Here is a 19,527-nt window from a genome sequence, read left to right as displayed (position 1 = left end):
AAGATATACCAAATGTTGTTCATCAGTATTGGATTTTACCACAATATCGTCAATATATACTTTCATGTTATGGCTGATTAGGTCGTGAAAAATGGCATCACCACATATTCATATGCTCTAACATGACCCGAACATCTAAAAGTTATTTTATGTATATCTTCTTTAGCCATTTTTATCTGATTGTATCTTGCATTTCCGTCCATGAAGGACAGAACTTTGTGTTTGGCTATTGCATCTATAGATAAGTCGGCCATTGGCATGGGATATTCATCTTTAGGCGTGGCTCCATTAATGTTTCTATAGTCAACACAACACCTAACTGCTTTAGTTATGGCTTTGAATACATGAACAATGTTGGCCAACCACTCAACAAATTTGACAGGCCTAATAAATCCGACCTTTACCAGTCTTTCGATCTCTTCTTTAACCTTCTCTGATCTCTTTTGAAATTCGTCGTGGTGCTTGCTTGACAAGTTTAAACCCCTCCTTAATAGGTATTCTGTGTTCTACTAAGGTTGGGTCTAAACCTGGCATATCAGTGTAATACCAAGCAAAACAATCTTTGAATTCATGCAAAAGGTTGACAATCCATGTCTGATCTTTAGTTTTTAACAAACCACTGATCCGTATAGGTCTTGGATCTTCCTCCGTCCCTAGATCAATGGTTTCCAAAGGATCTTGTACCTTTGGGGCTGGTTTATCAGGCTCTACACAAAAAAACTCAACCAACTCTAGACTTTCGGGTAAATCTTATGGCCCGTCCAAGTCATATATACACTCAGCCATTTGGATGGTTGCTTCCAACTCTTTCCCAAAATAATCCTCTTTAGTCATCTGGCTACTTAAGGTTTCTCTGCTCTAGTCATTTTCTTCTTTGGCTAAGCTTTCCCTTTCCTGTTTTTTCACTATCCCATATACCAATAGTCTTTTTATCAAGGACCTGACTGCGATCACTTGGTCCTTCCTTTTCTGCTCTGACATTTAAGGTGTTGGGGAGTTTGGATAATATAAGGCCGATCCTATTCTTCCCATGTAAGAACTAGCCCTTGTTCCAAAAGCTTTTGGGCCGTCACCTTGGTTGGGCAGCCGTTCTTATCAGTTCCTGAACATTGAAGAATCCCAATACTGGGATTATAGAAGTTGGCTTCTTCAACGTTGGTTGTAAGGAGAAATGGCCGTGATTCGGCCTCTACCATCTTCTAGAATCCAAGTCCTGCTTCTCTTTCCTCATGGTAGATGGCCACTTGTTGGTGTAAGGTAAATGGCACAGAGACTCTAATGAATCCAATCTCTGCCTAGTAAAGCTTCATAAGTGGAAGTGCTGTCCATAACAAAAAAGGCCAACATAATTTGTTTTGATCATAAATCCACCTCTAACGGCCGTATCCTATGCATCTTGGTGATAGCTTCGGAGAAACTAGAAACTGTAAGATCGGTGGGAATAAGATCCTTTTCATTCCTACACATCTTCTTCATCTGCTTGTATAACAGCACATTAATTGCGGCCCTACCGTTGATCAAGACCCTCTTGAAAGGTACTTCATCCAGGTGTGCATGTACATATATGGGCTTGAGATGGTTGGCCAAGCTTGAACTCAGGCGGACAAAAACCATTTTGTCCCAGTATATCCTTTCAGGCTTTCTTATTGATGGTTCAGGTAATCCAGTTTGGTTAGGTTCTCCTTGTCCCGTATCCTCAACACTAACATGCGACATCATGGTTCTGTCACCAGGTAATCATCTTCCATGATGGGAGGTTAATCATGCGCGGCGCGAAACATGGCTGATAAAACATATGTCATGTTTACATGGAAGTCACTGGGTCCAGGTACATCTCTTTCCTAGCCCCTTATGTGATTTATAAACCCATCTAACCAGGCTTGTGCTTCTTCTGGCAATATTAATTCAGGGACCGCCTCCTCTCGAGTTATGCTGAAGTTCTGCACCTGCACTAGGCTCTCACAGAGTGTATCAACCAACAATGGTGAGGGTATCCCTCTCTCAGGCGAGATTATTCCGAAATAGCTTGGTTATGGATGTTGGTATCATTATCATATCTTCCTGAGCTCTTCTTAGGATCCTATATTTTCTCGGGTGAAGGCTCGATGGTGCATGGTCTCATTCATCTTCAGTCTTGCTACTGGCTTTCTCTACCTCCTTCTTGGTTCTTCAGTGGATTGATTCTTTCTTTCAATGGGTACCTTGTTTACCTCCCCATTTTTAAAGGTCTCTGAGGTGGTAGGGACCTTGAATAAGTTCTTGTGGGCTTTATGTTGCCTTTGGACTCTCCTGATCATGGAAGTTTCCATCTCTTTAACGGGTTTTCCATCATTTCCCACTATATACCATCTCCACCTTAGTTGGGCAACATTCTTTTTTGTGATTGGGTTCACTGTCTTTTCTTTTATTCTAACATCACTGGCATAACTTGGTTGAGGTGGCCTTACGTCTACCTACCTTGGTGTTTCGACCTTCTTGTCCTCTACTTCTTTTGAAGCTTCATAGTTTCTGAATACTTCTAACAAGTTCTTTGGTTGAGAGTCTCCTCCTAACCTCTGGAAGACGCTCCGAGAGGTTTCCTTTTTTACTGCCCGCGTGATATCTCTGTGGGATTCCTGCTCTTTTTTTCCTCTCCTCTTGATCAATTCCTGATCGATGATGGCTCCTGCAGCTGGTACTTCAGGCTCGCACTCACATTGACATTTATTGCACAAAACCACCCCTTTGATTATTGCTGCCTTAGGCTTTTCAAGCAACTTGATAGCTTCTTCTGTCGGCCTATCAATTTGTTATCTTCTTACTTCCTCGGTAGCTTTTTCTTTCCCTTTCTCTGCCCACGTTAAATTGATCATGTTTAAGTGGGCTTGTGGAAAAGGATCAACACCTATTACTGCATTAGTTTGAGATTCTCCCAATGTTTGCATTATTTCTAGCTCGTATTGCCCTATGTTATTCAATGAGAACGACAAGGGGTCACACAACTTGGGCTTCTTGATCTTATTCAAAGGTAACTGGCTGGCTCCGGTTTCTTCCTCATTCTTTTCCTTATCCCCTTTTTCTTTTAGTAAAGGGAATAAGGAAACAGCTGGTTCATTCATAGGGCTAAACTGGTTTGCTACCCTTCCAACATTATCATCTTCTGGAGTAGAGTGCTCCAGATCTGACCTTCTTTGCGGATTCATGGAACATCCTTTGTCCATTTCTTCTTTAGCTCCCCCAAAGTTTCTCTCCATATTTAGATAACTCTTCTCCAGGCTTTTCAAGGTAGCCATCAGGGTAGTCTGTAGATGTTCTTTTGTAACTTTTCCTTTTGACTTCTCAGAAGAAGTCGGGCTTTCCGTTAAGACATGTCCTTGCAAGTCTTCGGGGAGATTTATCATACGGGATCTTGGTGTGTAATGGGATGATTTATGTTTTGCTCCTTACCTGAAGGTTTGTTCCTTCCTTCGCCTTCTTGGCATACAAGATTTGATCCCACCAGGCGTGCCAAAACTATGTTCAGGCAAGAATGTCGCATGTGGCCGTTCCTGGCTCGAGCACACAGCTCCTCGCGGAGTTGACACTTTAGTTGACTGTCGGGTTCTCGCTTTGTTCGTCGAGCTGCAAGAAAATGATAGAGTTAATTCTGAAAAGTGTCTTTGTCGGGCCTTAAGTATAGGTTGTGAGGCTCGCAGTCAAAACTAACTTAAGTGTTGAGGCGTGCCACTGCCATCTCAGTATGGCAGATGTAAAATAAGTAGATTTAAGCCGATTACTTGCACCCCAAGTTACTCTAACTTCTCATTATCAAAGGATTGTCGTGGATGGGTTAAGTCCACATTAGACTTTTTTCTATGCCTTGAGATCAATGACTTTTATGTATCTTGTATGATAAAAGGGCAGAGGTCAAAATCTAATCAAAGCATTAAGTGGATTCACTCTTAAGATAGTAAAACCATTTAATTAAAACCAGATTTGAAAGTAAGCTGAACTTTGAATGATTGAAAGACCTAAAATGATTTGAATACATACTAGGGAATTCATTACAACACTAGATCTATTAACTAAAAGACAAAACAAAGGGAATCAGGCAAGATTGAACCTTGTCGGGCAAGGTTGGACCTTTCGCCATTTCTTTTCTTTGCCACTACAGTGATCTGAGGGTTTCAAGGGAGAATGGATGACAAATAAAGTTACACAAGAGAATTGACACTACTGGTGAGCAGCAGAGCTATTAAACTAGACAAAAGATGACTTTTGTGAGGGTTGATCCTGAAAATGATTGAGGTTGGAGGCTGACTACAACTCCGTATGCAAATCTGGCTTGAGCAGAGTTTGTGTATTTGTTTGTTTAATTGGTTGTGTGTCTATGTCTCTAGGTCCTCTTCCTCTTTTTATAGTCGAGTTAGCTTAACTGCTTGCAGCTTGGTTCTTGCTCGAAAACAATTGGAGGGTAGTGACTCATCAGCAATTTACGTACTCTGCCATCCAGAAAATGCTTTTGGGCTGAGAGTAGGCTAATTTCCATCAAGTGTCACTTCTTTCAAGCTACTAGCCTTTGCATTTAATGTGGAATCATCATTTTGCCTTGGGCTAAGCGAATGGGTTTGATGATGGGTCTTCGGGCAGAACCATGCCTTCTGGGATCATTTTTTAGGCTTCTCTTCCTTCAGCCCAAAGTTCAAATATTAACCCAAACACACTCCAAACTAGCAGTGCTTGCCTTCATTAAGGAACGTGTATTGGCAAAGATCCAGGGTTGGAAGCAAACATTTTTCTCACATAGCAGGGCGTGAAGTTCTTATCAAAGCAATTGTACAAGCCATCCCGGCATACCTTACGAACATTTTCAGATTTCCAGATACTCTTTGTCGGGAGATTGACTTTGCTGTGGCACAGTTCTGGTTGGGCCAAAAAGAAGAGGAGCGGAAGATCCATTGGGTGAACTAGGAGAATTTAGGAATGGGTAAACGGGATAGTGGCATGGGTTTTAGGAACCTTGGTGAATTTAATTTGACTACTCTGGGTAAGCAGTGTTGGAGACTTATCAATGAGCCCAACTCGCATTGGGCTCAAGTGCTCATTTCCTAATTGCTCATTCTTGGAGGCAAAGCGTGGAAGTCGGGCATCTTAGGCTTGGGCTAGTCTCTTGGCAAGAAGAGAGGTTATTGACGCAGGATCTCATTGGCAGATTATGAGTGGGGGACCAAACGATGTCGTGGGTGGATCGATGGATCCTTTCATTTACCCTAGGCCACCCAACCCCCCGATTGGGCGCAAATAATGACCGTAAACAACTGTCTCTTCCATCATTTGTCTGAACTCTCGTTGTTGGTAGATCAACTCCATTAATGGTGCTATGTCAGAGGGTGATTAATCAGTGATACTCCTATCAGGGATGGTGCTAGGAGGGATGGGCTTATCTGGCCGGCGGATCAGCGAGGGCAGGATACGGTTGAATCCGAATACCATTGGATTCATAGTCAGACATGCCAGACCCGGTAACAACGACCGTCATCATCTATGCTTATCAATCCCTTGGTGTGGAAAGCTATTTGGTATGTTGATGTCCCCCCAAAGATAAAACATTTTCTCTTACAGGTTCTGAATTGAGCAACTGCCACAAAGCTTGAGCTCTTTCACAGATAATGTGGTTCATCTTATCTCTGCCTTTTTTGTTATCTCCATGAGGAATCGATTGAACGTGCCTTATTAATATGTCGTGGTTTGAACATGTCTGGTTTTAGGGGTCCTTTAGGTTATCGTGTCACTCGAGATTCTGTAACCCCATTCCATGTTTGGCTGCTGCACATGTACGAATGGGTCTCTGGGAGTAGGGAGGACCGGATGCACTCCATGGCTTTGATTGCATTCACTTTCTGGAACGGTGCAACACTATTTTAAACCACAAATTGCCATCTCTCCACCAAACTTTGCTCACAATTTCTGCTACTACCACGTCGCTCTTCAATGCTCGTGTTGTGAGATCAGGGGGAATTGCCTGGGGGCAGGTTGGCTTTTCTCCTAATGTTTTTTGGTATCCTCTTCCGTAAGACTCTATTAAGATCAACGTGGATGCAAGCTGGCGAACGTCCAGTAATCAAGGTCATGTTGGGCTAGTAGTGTAGGACTCTGATTCTTGTTGCCTGGTTGTTCGAAGAAGAGCAATTAAAGCCCCGAGCATTGGAGCGGTCGAAGCTCTTGGTATTTTGGAAGGGTGTTTGCTTGCTCAACTTCGGGGATTTCAAATGTAATTGTGGAATCGGATTCCAAATAAGTAATTTCATGGGTGAATGGATGTTTTGAGAAATGTAGCTGGGATGTGTTCCCAACGGTGTGCAAGATACGACAGCTGGAGGGTGCCTTCCACGCATGTGTTTGGTCTTGGATCCCAAGATCGGCAAACAATGTGATAGACTTTGTTGTGTCGCATGTTGGCGCGGAGATGTGCGAATTGGTTAAGTTAATGGGTAAGTTAATTGGTTAAGATCGGCAAACAATGTGACGGACTTTGTTGCGTCGCATGTTAGCTCAAATCCATTACCCCTTAGTATAAAATAGCATTGCACCAAAACTTAAGTTAATGGGTAAGTGAATTTTAACTCAAGTGCTTAAGAATGACTAACGATGTACTAATGGTCAATTATTCGATTCCATCACATTGGCTAGAGCGGACATGCTCCCGCTATGCACCTAGTTTATAGCTTTGCTCTCCATAATTTAAATTAGTTGAAAGTAACATATGCTTGTATGGAAAGGAAAAAAAAAAACCCCTTCCAATTAATTTATAGTATACCTTTCCCAATTTTCCATTAGTATTGTGATAAGGGTGACAAATAAATTGCAAAGGAAGTAAAGGAAAATAGTTCCATGATTATGTTTTGGACTAACATATTAGTTTCATGCTGCCACTACTACGATCCAATGATATTTCTCTTCATTTGTAAGTGAGAGGTTTCTCGCCAAAAACAAATTTGAACCACAGTATTGCAAGCCTATTGTGAGACTTAACTCACTCCTTTTCCCTTAATGTAGATAATACCGTTTGTTCAAAAAAAAAAAACACATATAAGTTCCATGCTGAGTAGCGGAAAAAGACTTGTTTCTTTGGCAACGGCCCAACAAATAAAACAAGGAACCCCCCCCCCAGAGGACCCATTAGCAAGCATGAGCATCCAGTTACAGCATTCAATGAATTCTGGAGGGTGCCTGTCTTCTAATTCTTGTTCCACCAAGGATAAACAGAAGAGGCTAGCTAACTGATATTCAACTTATATTACTAGTTTAAGAAAATCCGACTCGGAGATGTCATAGTTTAGGTGATCCGAACAACTACGTTGACTAAATATGAACAAAGACCTCTCGGGTTCATCGGATAAGCAAAATTGTTGCTTAAACATCGGTAGAAGGTAATGCCATAAGAAAATGGTCATCACCTGATTTTTGAATAGTGATCCATAAACACCGGAGAAATCTTGAAACGCAACTGCAATTGCATAATATTTACTTTGAAGATCTTACTGATAAATATTTCACTATTGAGTAGAGCAGTATAACAGTGCCATTTTGAACTCAGTTGAACATGTCACCAGACGAAATACTACCTTCTATAAACTTAACCTTGGCGATAGCATATGAATGTTATCACAAATCCTTCTCTGCAAATCGCTTGCCCTGAAATAGTTCAAAGATGCGTAAATATTTCTTTGCACAAAGCTCAGTAAAGGATACAAACGAGAAACCAGGTTAGTGAGTGTGTGCAGTGCAGCCAAGTTTACCATACTGAACCGTTTTCAAATTACAAGGCTTCCTCTTTGATATCCAAACTGTTGGGACGTTTGAGTTCCAGCAATTGCAAACAACTATTTATTAAGTTAGCCCGGTCAAATAACTGTCCACCTGGGGAGAGAAGGTACATGACATCTGAAGCAGAAGATTTGAGTCTCAAGTTTATTAAGAATAGAGAAATATTGGAAAATTCGAGGGTGTTAAAATACGTGAGAGATGGAAATGAGATGAATGAACCTAATTTGGCAAGATTCTCTCATGTGATGGATAAGTAGAAACAAAACGGAGTTCTCGCATTCATAAGTTTTCTAAGACTCCCACTACATTTGTTAAAAGAGGTCTGGAATTATTCACTTCCTTCTGTTTCCATCCATCAAGCAAACAGGGTAGAAATACTTCATCCGACGACTCAGTAAGTTATATTGGAAGGTGGATAAAGCTGTGATGAAGTTCTTTTGCAATGTAAAAAAAAATACTACTAGATGACCTTACCTCAACAAAATTGCAAAATTTACTGCCACTGTGGTCCATTCGCATGGAACAGAAAAGCCTCATAAATTAGAAGAGTCCCAGCTGGCATACACGGCATCAATGATTTTCTCATGTAGTGTGGCCCCAGAACAAACAACTATGCCCCTGTCAAGTTCCTCTAAGTACGGTCCCTTTGAGAAGTCCAGGGGACGCCCTCCAGCATCAGTTACCACACCTCCGGCCTCTTCTACAATGACAAGACCAGCAGCATGATCCCATATCTTCTCCTTGTATCCAGTCCTTGCAAACTTCATGAATAGCTCAGCATCTCCTCGAGCTATGGCTGCATATTTCACCATGCTATAGACACGCAGGGGCTGATTTCTACCTTATGATATGAAAGGAAAATATCAAATTAGAGCACAAGTAAAACTATAGTTGCCAGTATCTTCCTACCCCAGTAAAAAAGACGTGCAAGGTGGCAAGGTGGCTTTGAGATTCACATCATTTACCAACCAGAGAAAGATAAGAAACTCAACGGAGAAGGTACCATTGATAACAACGAAAAGGAATTAAAATTAGGATTTCCAGTAACTCATTTTTAATCTTAATTGACCATCAATCACAATGCCTTGTACTTAAAAAAACATATCATTAAGCAATTGCCTCAAAGAAAAGCAAGGTAACTATTAAAAAATTCCAAATAACAGGCAATACATATACTTGTTCTTATAATCTCTTACTCCCTATCTAATTTCTCAGAACTTGAAAATAGGACCATGAAACAGAAGAAACAAGCAACAGCAGGACAACAACCTAGGCAATACTTGTGATAAAAAATCACCCATATCATTAAAACAGTATGCTAGGTTTTTATAATGAAATGTCGTCAACCTGGAAATATCTCTTTATTATACCTCTTATATGTAATTAAAAAGAAACTAGAAAAGGGAAGTGCTCCTATACTTGATAACTCATTTCACTCTTCTGTTTGCAGTTTTCTCCTCCCATTACTCTTCCACCTTTTTCATTAAGTCCTGGTTTCATTTGTTAGAACAACGACCATCCAAGTGGGTGCATAGAAATACATAAGTAAATAAATGTACCTAAGCCCTACGCTGTGAGCAAGTCCTGCTGTGAAGGAGTGGTCTGAATTTGCTCTCTCGACAGGTTCACAACAAGTAGCCAGCGCGGGGTCATCGATGGAAGAAACCTGAATAAGTCTTGCAGAATTTGGCCACACAAACTTCTTATCCCCACGGATTGGTGGCTGCATCCATGCTTTACCACTGCCTCTCCTCGCATACATCACACAACCTCTTTCCCACGTATCCTCAGAAGGGGGAGACAACTTTGACATGGCTTCATGGTACTGATAATGATAACTGAGCAATTCTTTATTCATTGGGTAATTAGGGCACCCAAGTACTCCAATAACAACTTTTCCATCCTCAATCAATGCTAAAGCTACAGCGTATTGATCACCACGCACAAACCCTAGTGTTCCGTCAACAGGATCAAGTACCCAATGTTTTCCTTTGGGGCCTCCCACTGAGTTGCATCGGCTGATAGCCTCAAGAACTTGAGAGGTGTTGAGGGATTTTGGTGGACTTTTAAGACCATATTTGGGGGCTCCAGCTAAGCATTCATTAACAGTGTTCACAACAGCTTCCAGCAAACCTGCTGAGTCAGCCTGAGAGAGAGTTTGTACATCTTCTTCAGCAATAATGGATACATTCTGACTTCCAAAGAATTCAGACAGTATCCAGCTAACAGTTGCTTGCACACTCCAATCTGTTCATGCACAATGTCAATCGAATTAGCACAACTTCATAGAAGAGCACCAACCTGTTTCCGGAGCGTAAAAGTTCTTGTAAGGATATTAAACCAACTTACAGTAAATAAAGGAAATCATCATAATAAAGGGTAAAGATAAAACAAAATCCCTTCTTATCTGAAGCTTATACATTCTCCAACTATGATCATATAATGAAGGACGTAAACTTTTGTGGCTCATACGTGTTTTATTAAGCTTAACAACGATAAGCAACATATCGCCTACCAACAAACTATGTTGTAGGCCTTAATTTTCTTGATAGTGTGGTAGCAGCTAAAAGGTTATCTTAGCCTCAAATTGGTACTATCATCTACTAGAAGAAAGTAACCATTCTTCGGACAATGAAACGAGATATTTCAAATTTTATGCAAGACACAAAAGAAACTAAACAGGTGTTCCCCTGCATTTCTATAAAAGATGATAATTGTGTTTTCACATAATGCTCTTACACAATCTATAAGTTGTACTTGAAAAATACTCCACCCCCATCCCCGTATTAACTTTAAAAGACAAATGTGTACTAATTAGCCGACAGAAATCATGCTCCATGTACTAAATGCTCTCATAACTATCTTTTGCATTTCAAGAACATACCATCAGACTCTTCCCCAGCAAAGTTCATCTACTGGTCAATCCCTCTTACTTAAATAGGGCTTGAATAAGAAGATTCTGGTCCGTCCCACACTAAGCGAAAAACCTACTCCATAACGATGCAAAAAAACCTCTAAGACAATGCACCTAATATCAAGTACCTAAATACATCAAGGACCTATATATATAGTCCTTAAAAATAAAACTTGCGTTGTCCTGATATTTCGAAAATTCGTTCATCGTAACTTGTAAACATAGATAGAGTATCATTATCAACTTAACTAGAAGGCAAACCAATTCAAGAGCTACTAAATACATGACCCCGTATCGCGGAACCCGCAGCGATTGATTCAACCTTAACACTATCTAGCAAAGGTACTACATTGCACTAGTTTGCCAAAATTAAGGAACACACAAACAGATAAACAGCAGAACATTTCTCAAATCCATTTCTCTCGACGCCAAAAACTTTAACAATCCCACCACCAAAAACCTCCGAAATCAAAGGAAAGATAACCAGATAACGAACTTTCAATTCATAGTACCTGCGACAGTCACAGGAGAATCATCGTCCTTGGACTTAACGAGGCCACTGCCACCTGACACCAAACCCTCCTGCAGCCTCTGACACAGAGCGCACGCCATGTGAACCACTCTCACCGCCACATCCAGCTCCTCACCGTATTTCTCGCCCTCCATTCCTCAATTCCAACAACTTCCGACAACACCCAGATGGAGATAATTCAAAAACGAGGAGAAAGTATCAATCTTTGAGGTAACAACCTGGGGACTCGTGCAAATTACGGTTCCTATGTTCTTGGGTTGGTAATTTTTGAGGTTTTTTTGTGTGCTCTGCAATGGCAATGGCAATGGCAATGGCATTCAGAGATGCAGTACCTTTTCGTAAGTCAAAAAATTGGGGTTCTTTTGTTTGTGTTGTGGAATTTTCGCTGGTGGCATTTGTGTTTTGTGGGATTTGTGTGTTTGGGTGGAAGGATAGTAGTAAAAAAGCGCATGGAGAATGATAGTGTCGCAAAAGGTTCCGTTTTTATTGTTAGGGTCCATTCTGGAGGCTTTTAATATGACCACACCTGTTTCTTTCTTTCACAAGCTTTGCTTCTTTTTTCTTTCTTACTTTTGTGTGTATGTGGCGAACTGTGTGTGGGGCGATGCGGAAACTTGTATGAAACGAGTTCACCTATATCTCAAAGCTACTGTAAGAAATCTGAGTTGTTTCCTTAAGATGAGGTGTTGGGCTTCTGGCCTTAAAGACAATAAAAACATAAGGTGGTGGGCTGTAATAATTTAGAGTAAGCCCATCAAGTTTTAAGGAATAGTTTGATCTATCCTAACAAAATATAATTAAAATTGATGTGAGCTAAGTTAGTTGGTTAAGTCTTTTGAGCCTTTTTATTATAATTATAAGTTATTATTGAGAGTTAATCCCACATTGGAGAAATAAGGGATCTTGCATGTATTTATAAGTTGAGCTACTTCCTATATTGTCAATTAATTTTATGGGAAAACCTCAACTTTCTCCATGGTATTGGAGCAGGTTGTTTCATATGGTCCACGTCACTGGATTGACCATGTCCTAGGCTTTAAGGTTTGCCACACATGAGGGTCGTGTTGAGAGTTAATCTGACATCGAAAAAAGAAAGGATCTTGCATGTGTTTATAAATAAGTAATTAAGTTACTGTCCATATTGTCAATTAGTTTTATGGTGGAACTTCAACTTTCTTCAGTTATGAAATAGTATTAAAAGTTGAAGGGGCTTGCATTATGAGCATGTATTTTATGCATAAGTCATGTTTTCTTGTCACTTAATAACCAATGATGCAGTCATCTATATATACATTTAATATCAAAGATTAATATGAAAATATAAAAACACATTCATCTAATATAAACTTTGAAGGACGCATATCCTCTCTCTGGAGCAAAAGAAACACGTCAAAATTTCCCAACAGCTATTCTCTCCCTTTGTCCCGATCTCCTTCTCCTCTCACCACCTTGATCAGATCTGCATCTCTATGGTGAACACGACCATGGATTGGTATGAAGCTTTAGGCCTCTACTCATCTCTTTTTTTTTTCTTCTAAGCAAAATCCAATTCTCCATGTATTGGGAAAGCAAAGAAAACATGAAAGATTTCATTGAGGCTTTTTAAGAAGGGTGAGAGCAGAAGGGTGAGCGAGCCAAACGCGTCATGGGAGACAGCATGGGTGAACGGTTTAAAATTGTTTGGTCTAGAGGGTCCCAAAAAAATTGCTCCAAGGATCCAACTTTTAATATTAAACCTAATGATAAATGATCATTATTTTTCAGAGTTTTAACGAAACATTTATGGTACTGTTCATTTTTAACGAAAAACCATATTTTTATCTTTCTCTGATATTATTCACTACATATTTATTTATTATTTTTTATTAAAATTAATTTTTTTTTTTTTAACTTTCATTAATTTTTCTTAATTTTTTTGGACGGTAGGTGATGAGGGTTTTTGCGTGGCCTAAAATTATAACCGAGCCCAACCCGTGTGATATTTTGCCTACTCAACGATGACAACCGTAGCCCATCGACTAAAACGCTGCCGTCGCACCTAAAATTTCAAAAGCAAGGCTAGGGCACACGCATCATCATCGTCTTCTCCTCCATCGCTCCCACCCGATCTTTTCACATCCCCCCTCTCCGGTGATTCATCTCCTCCATGGCTGCCGTCGTTTCCGCCAAGTGAGTTACCATCGCCTCCGTCAGCCGATTTCTCTGAAATTGTTAGCATTTTTGTCAGAATCCGACGATGGGGACTCGAGAGGTATACGAACAGAAGCTGAGGAGCGGGAACCTGCACCACGATCCCACCATGAATCCGGGCCTCGGCACCCCTCGCTGCCCTCGTTGCCTCTCTCTCCTCGACCGCGATTCCGTACAAACCCCCATAACCTAACTCTTTTGGTGATTTGATTTAATGGATTTTACAGTTGGAAATTGATTTGAATCTATTTTGTTTGCTGTTCAGGAAAAAGGAGAATGGACCATCACCCCTGTTCTTCACGATGCCACTGCTGTTGTAAGTTTCTCTCTTTTTCAGCTACCCATTTGAGCTCAAGTTTATTTCTTTGTGTAGCAATTGGGTTTTGTTGTGAATTTTAAATATTGTTGATATCGACTTTATCTCTCTGTGAGGGGCCAAAATTCTTGAAGAATTGGGCATGAATCCACTTGCTTATAGTTGGTTCATCTGGTAGGAGTAGAACCCAACTTCAGTTGCGTTGTTAGCGTTATTGGTCTAGGTGTATGTATGAGGATCATGTTTGCGTGTATGTTTACATCATTTAGGTATTGAACTGTTTGATCTTAACAATGATTCTTTGTTAGTTATTATGTAATTGGTTGTTGTTAGTTCCGAATTTGTATCATATAATCTGCATCACAAAATGCTGTCAAACTTGAAGATTGGGTATAAATCTCCTGTTAATTGTTGATTCATATGATAGATTATATAACCCAATATCAGTTGCGTTGTTAGGGTGGAGCTGCATGTACAAAGATCATGTTTGAGTGTATGTTTATGATAGTGATTTGGACGTAGCTTGATATACGAGTGATTAAACCTCTCCATTATTGTGTGTATGAATAGGCTGGCTCAGGTATTGGAGGAATGCTTAGTGCAATCCATAGCTTTAATACAGGTATGTACGTTTCCCTTTGTCTTTACAAAGTATATGCTTTCATATGCAGATTTCTTAGTGTTACTTGATTGCAGGGATCCCGTACCTTCAGAGTCGCTTGAAGGGACCAAAGTGGCTTCCTTTCTTAGTTGGGGTACATCTCTTCTTCTTGTTATTCACCTTTTATCCTGCAATGCACTTATTGGCATTTATCATTAGAGATTTATATTTTTATGTTCAACAATTAAGCTCACATTTGTTATTTTCTTCTAAATCATAGCTTCCTCCACTGCTACTGTTTTCGGGTGCCAGTGCTGCATTTGGAGGTAAAAATCCGGCCTTTCTCCACTGGGTTAAAAGAAGTCTATTTTTGGAACATGATAAATGCTTTTGCATTTCTGTTTGTTGTTGCTCTTCCGTTTTTATTTTGATTAAACGGATCACTTGTTTAGCAGCCATGGAATGACTAATTTATTTTAAAAATAGATGTGATTCTCAATTTGTTTGGTTCTAGCAAGTGTATGTAGAGTAGACTAAGCCATGTTCCCTCAATATCTGAGACTCAGCTGAAGTTTTTACCCGATGTTCTTAGTTTCAGTCGCATTTGGTGTTCTTAGGATATTGTAAAAATCAGTATGTGACATTTTCTACGTAGACCACGATGCATGTGTAATTTGAGGGTAGTTAAGAATGCGGAAAAAGGGATTTTGCAATTAAGCTTTTCCTTAAAGTTTTGGATACATGTTTTCCAATTCTCTGTTAATATTGGATTTTGCAGGTTATGCACTTCCAAAGTTTGCTCAACTCACCGTGACATCCTATTATGCTACCTCAAGTGCCTCACATTATGGGATTTCACTTCTCACACGATATATCGAAGAGGCTCACGCTTCCCGCTCTCGGAAAGAAAGGGTCAGATGATTTCTTGCAGGTGTACATATCGAATAATCTGATACAATTTTGTAATTGATGTTATATACGTGTGCTTTGTAGATGCGTGAACTTGTATATGGTTAAGATGTTTCACATCATTGACCACAGTTTTGGTAATTTTTTTTATGATCATATCACATAATCTCATATGAAGGGTTATGCTAACCACCGTCGAAGTAGTTGGTTTGAGCAGTAAGCATCGTCACAAACGTAAGGCCAGTAGAGTTAAAACCTGGAGGTTTTTGCCGCTCTACTTGTACAATGGGGACCTCAAGAATGCGAAGTTGAAAAGATGCAACTCTTATTAACAAAATCCTCTTGTCGCTGCATGGGGACCCCAAACTTTTCTATTTGTTTGAAGATCTTATGGGCCATTTGAGGGGCAAGACACAATCGCCTTTGGAATGACTCGAATGAACCTCCTGACATTATCTATTCCCGCTGCATTTCTTGGTGGCAGCGGGAGTTCAATCGAGTGACTTTATTGCCTGCGGGGTCTAATGGTCCTGCATCTGTCCATGTCAAATGTTGATGGTCAATCGTCGAGCTAATAGTGTGGCTCATCGTCTAGCACGTTTTGCTCTTATTTTGTGAGATCTAATTGTAACTGGTTTGAGGAACCCCATAACCTCATCTCAAATATGATTTTGGAGGAGTCCTTGTTACCGACTACCTTGTTACCTCTCTTTTAATTAATTGAATAGATCGATGTTTTATAAAAAAATTAAAAAAACATTTAAAAAAAATCCTCTTTGTCGATAAAAAAAGGCTAAAGTCACCATTATGCCTATTAAAGGTGAATTCATAATTTGAGAAATGCAAAGGAGATTCTCCGTGAACTTTACGTTACATTATAGTTTAACATTAATTTTTATGCAACATTATAAAATATTGTGTTAAAAGCATGAGACGATAGAGATTCCCACCTTTGATAGTTTCCTTAGCATTTCTCTAATAATTTTGCAATTTACCTATTTTTCCATCAAACCGAATTGCATAGCTTGTTATTATTATTATTTTTTATACCAACGATGGGAACAATGAAATCAAATTTGATACTTCTAAGTGCAAAAGTGAATGTCACTCAGTACTACAGTCTGATAGTATTTCTCTTCGCTTAGAAGTGAGAGGTCTTAGGTTCGAATCTCGTGGATGACGAATTCGATATCAAATTAGGCTGTCAATAGTGCAGCTCAGCCGAACTCCCCCTCCCCTTAGTATAAAAATATAAATGTACTAAAAAAAAGTGCAAAAGTGAATACCCTTAATTGGGCTATAAGTCCTTTGTTTAGTTTATATAGAGAAAATTTGAGCAATAGTCCTTGAACTTTGTTCCAATTGAAGCGTTGGTTTATAAACTAAAAATCTGTGAGTATTGATCACTAAACCTGTTATAATGTGGAGCAATGATCCTTTTTTGCTAACGCCTTTAAAACTTCTATCCAAAAGAAGGATTTTAAGGGGCAAAATGGATGGGGATTAGAAGTAATGAGAATGTGGAAGATTGGGTATGGGATAAACAATCTCCCTTAGAGCAATTCCACCCATAGAGCCCTTCCCCCTGGCAATCCACTATTCAATCCACCCTATTAAACAGTAACTGCCTTAAATGAATAGTAACTACCATTAATGAACAGTAATTGCCATTTACATCTCCACCTTTGGAACCCTTCCCCCTGGCAATAAGCAATTAAAATAATAGTTTTTTTTGTTTGTTTAAATAATAAAAAACCCCCTCCCTCTCTCTCTCTCTCTCTCTCTCTGTGTCTCTCTCTGACACAAAAAAAATAAAAAATTGCAAAGCCCTCGGGCCACAGGCCCGTCGACTCCCCACCCCCCCTTCGCTCGGGCTCCCACCCTCACTCGGGCCCTTCCCCGCTGGAGCTGCTCCCACCGGCCCTCAGGCCCTTTCTCCTCCCCTGTCGCCCGAGCAACCAGCATCCGCTGGAGTTGCTCTTACGCGTTTTCCCTTCCTAGTTTCTCTCAAGACAAAACAAAAATTCCAACCCTAGCCGCCCAGAATCCCAACCCTAGCCATCGGCCTAGCTGTGGCCTAGGGTCGGTGGCAACCCTTCCTCTCCTCCCACTTCTTTCTTCGGGATGTTTCCTAAACCCCCCTTTTGGGTGATTTTTGTTCTGAGCTATGTCTCGATTTGATTTTATGCCTCCGTTTTTCCTTTTTCTTTCAGTGTGTGATTCCAAAAGGCCCTTTTTTCTTACCCTCCATCTTCTCTTCTCGTCCTCCACATATCATCTTTCCCACATCCTCTGTTACAACACATCAGGCCCTCACCTATATCCTCTTCTTCATGTTGGAGACCAGATCTAGTCCATGAACCCGTCCCCATCTGAAAAGCCAATTTTTCATAAGAAAATTTTTGCTTGTGGACGGGATGGTGCCTAGAACCTCGGTTCGGATCTTTGTACCACTATCGTTTACCAGTGTTTTCTCTCACTACATTTTCCTCTCTTGTCCAACAATAACTGCATCCTAGTGCATAACATGTACTAATTTACCAGTGAAATATTATACCCTTCGAATACTACCATTTCCCCTCTATATATCAAATCTATCTCTATCAACATTTACCATGATGCCAATTAAAAACCAATTGCATTTATAGGTCATGCTTCCATGTTTTAAATACGTCTCATGTTTTTCTTCTTATTCTTCTTTTACTTTTTTTTTTTCCATCTTAAGCTTCCATGTTTTAAATATATCTCACCTGTTACCTGTAACTTATGTAAATTAGAGGTCATGATTATTCGTCTGGATTGTAAAGCACTCTCAGTGACACATATTTTATGCAAGATCTAACCGTTGCAAAAATTTACTAGATTCCAATACAAGATCTAATAGTTGATTTGTTTGGATCACTCAGTGGCACGTGTTGAATCCTACATTGGCAATAGAAAAAGAGAAATAATAGTTTAAATATCTTATCCCACTTCAATTAATATCGAGGCATTTTGTGATAAAATCTCACACCTAACGAATTGTGCAGATTGTAATTACCAAATTGGGGACATTATCGTTGTTCTTGGAAGTGAGCATTTGGCCCGTCTCTCTGATAATTCTACATGGTATCAGAGCTAGGGAGTGAACCCGTACCGTACTGCTACGTGATGGGGGGAATTGCTACATGATGGGTGGGTCCCCTGGGCCCTGATCGATGATGGTGGGTCCCTTGACCCCGCGTATGGGGTGAGTTCTCTTGGCTCCACATGATTGTCGATGTGTGGTACTCCTATGTGTGACCCACTAATTGGGTCCCACGTGAGGGGGCGTGTTGAAATGTCCCAAATCGACCGTATCTCTAAGAAAAGAAAATTTTAAATATCCTAAACCCAATTCAACTAATACTGAGGCATTTTGTGATAAAACTCACACTTGACGAATTATGCAGGTGGTATTTATCAAGTTTAGGACGTTATCAGTGTTGTTGGAAGTGGACCATTGGCCTGTCTCTCTGATAATTCTACATGATATTAGAGTTAGGGAATGGCCCCGTATCGTACTACCACGTGATAGGTGGGTCCCCTTGGCTGGGATGATGGTGGGTCCCCTTGGCCAGGATGATGGTGGGTCCCTTGGCACCGCATGCAAGGGTGAGTTCCATTGGCTCCACGTGATTGTCGATGTGTGGAACTTCCTTGTGTGACCCACTAATTGGGTTCCACATGAAGAGGCATGTTGATTCCCACATCGGCTAAAGAAAAAGAGAAATAATAGTTTAAATATCATAACTCCACTTCAATTAATACGAGGCGTTTTGTAATAAAACCTACACTTGACGAATTGTGCAGGTAGTAATTACCAAGTTAGGAACGGTATCGATTTATGTACCATAAATAAATAAAAAAAGAAAAAAAAAGATTGCATGCTTACGTGTTTTACATATATGATATCCCATGCCTTTTTTTCTCTTCTATATTTCATCTGTTGTTGCAACTTACAAGTTGTCCCTCTTCAGAGACCTTATTGATGTGCGTAACTAATACTCCCAACAACATCACCACATAGGGTTTAAACTTTTGGAGAGGGTAGATTGATTGACAATAACTTCCAACTTACAAAACATGAAACAAACAACCAAGACCGACAACTTTTATGGCAATTGGCAAAAAGACAATATATACTCATTGCCCAATTTATTTCACCTGGAAACAAATGTAATCCTTCTGCATGTGCACGTGTTTGTGCTGCCACCTAATATTCTAAATCGACTCGCAGTCACCATATATTCTATTTACAT

The 19,527-nt window shown here is 40.1% G+C and overlaps 2 protein-coding genes across 3 annotated transcripts; one reads left to right on the top strand and one right to left on the bottom strand.

Moving 5' to 3' along the window:
* Positions 1 to 7,452: 7,452 nt before the first annotated feature.
* On the bottom strand, positions 7,453 to 11,714 carry LOC126591547 (PAP-specific phosphatase HAL2-like). 2 transcript variants are annotated; one of them, XR_007612412.1, is made up of 4 exons: positions 11,212 to 11,714; positions 9,345 to 10,032; positions 8,260 to 8,622; positions 7,453 to 7,653 (listed from the first exon to the last, which is right to left on the bottom strand). XR_007612412.1 is itself a non-coding variant. In XM_050257264.1 (3 exons), exons 1-3 carry the CDS (start codon positions 11,363 to 11,365, stop codon positions 8,319 to 8,321), a joined length of 1,146 nt encoding a protein of 381 aa, XP_050113221.1. In that variant the 5' UTR covers positions 11,366 to 11,714; the 3' UTR covers positions 7,950 to 8,318. The 2 variants fall into 2 exon arrangements, 1 of the variants encoding a protein (XP_050113221.1); XM_050257264.1 differs by lacking the exon at positions 7,453 to 7,653 and having other exon boundaries at positions 7,950 to 8,622.
* Positions 11,715 to 13,239: 1,525 nt separating this feature from the next.
* On the top strand, positions 13,240 to 15,436 carry LOC126591531 (uncharacterized). Its single transcript, XM_050257238.1, has 6 exons — positions 13,240 to 13,593; positions 13,687 to 13,737; positions 14,308 to 14,359; positions 14,434 to 14,492; positions 14,619 to 14,664; positions 15,117 to 15,436. Exons 1-6 carry the CDS (start codon positions 13,468 to 13,470, stop codon positions 15,257 to 15,259), a joined length of 477 nt encoding a protein of 158 aa, XP_050113195.1. The 5' UTR covers positions 13,240 to 13,467; the 3' UTR covers positions 15,260 to 15,436.
* The last annotated feature ends 4,091 nt before the right edge of the window (positions 15,437 to 19,527 follow it).

This window comes from Malus sylvestris, chromosome 11, assembly GCF_916048215.2.
Source record: "Malus sylvestris chromosome 11, drMalSylv7.2, whole genome shotgun sequence".
In the NCBI taxonomy this organism is placed as follows: domain Eukaryota; kingdom Viridiplantae; phylum Streptophyta; class Magnoliopsida; order Rosales; family Rosaceae; genus Malus; species Malus sylvestris.
Note: the sequence above shows the minus strand (reverse complement) of the source record. Positions and strands in the feature narration are given on the sequence as shown.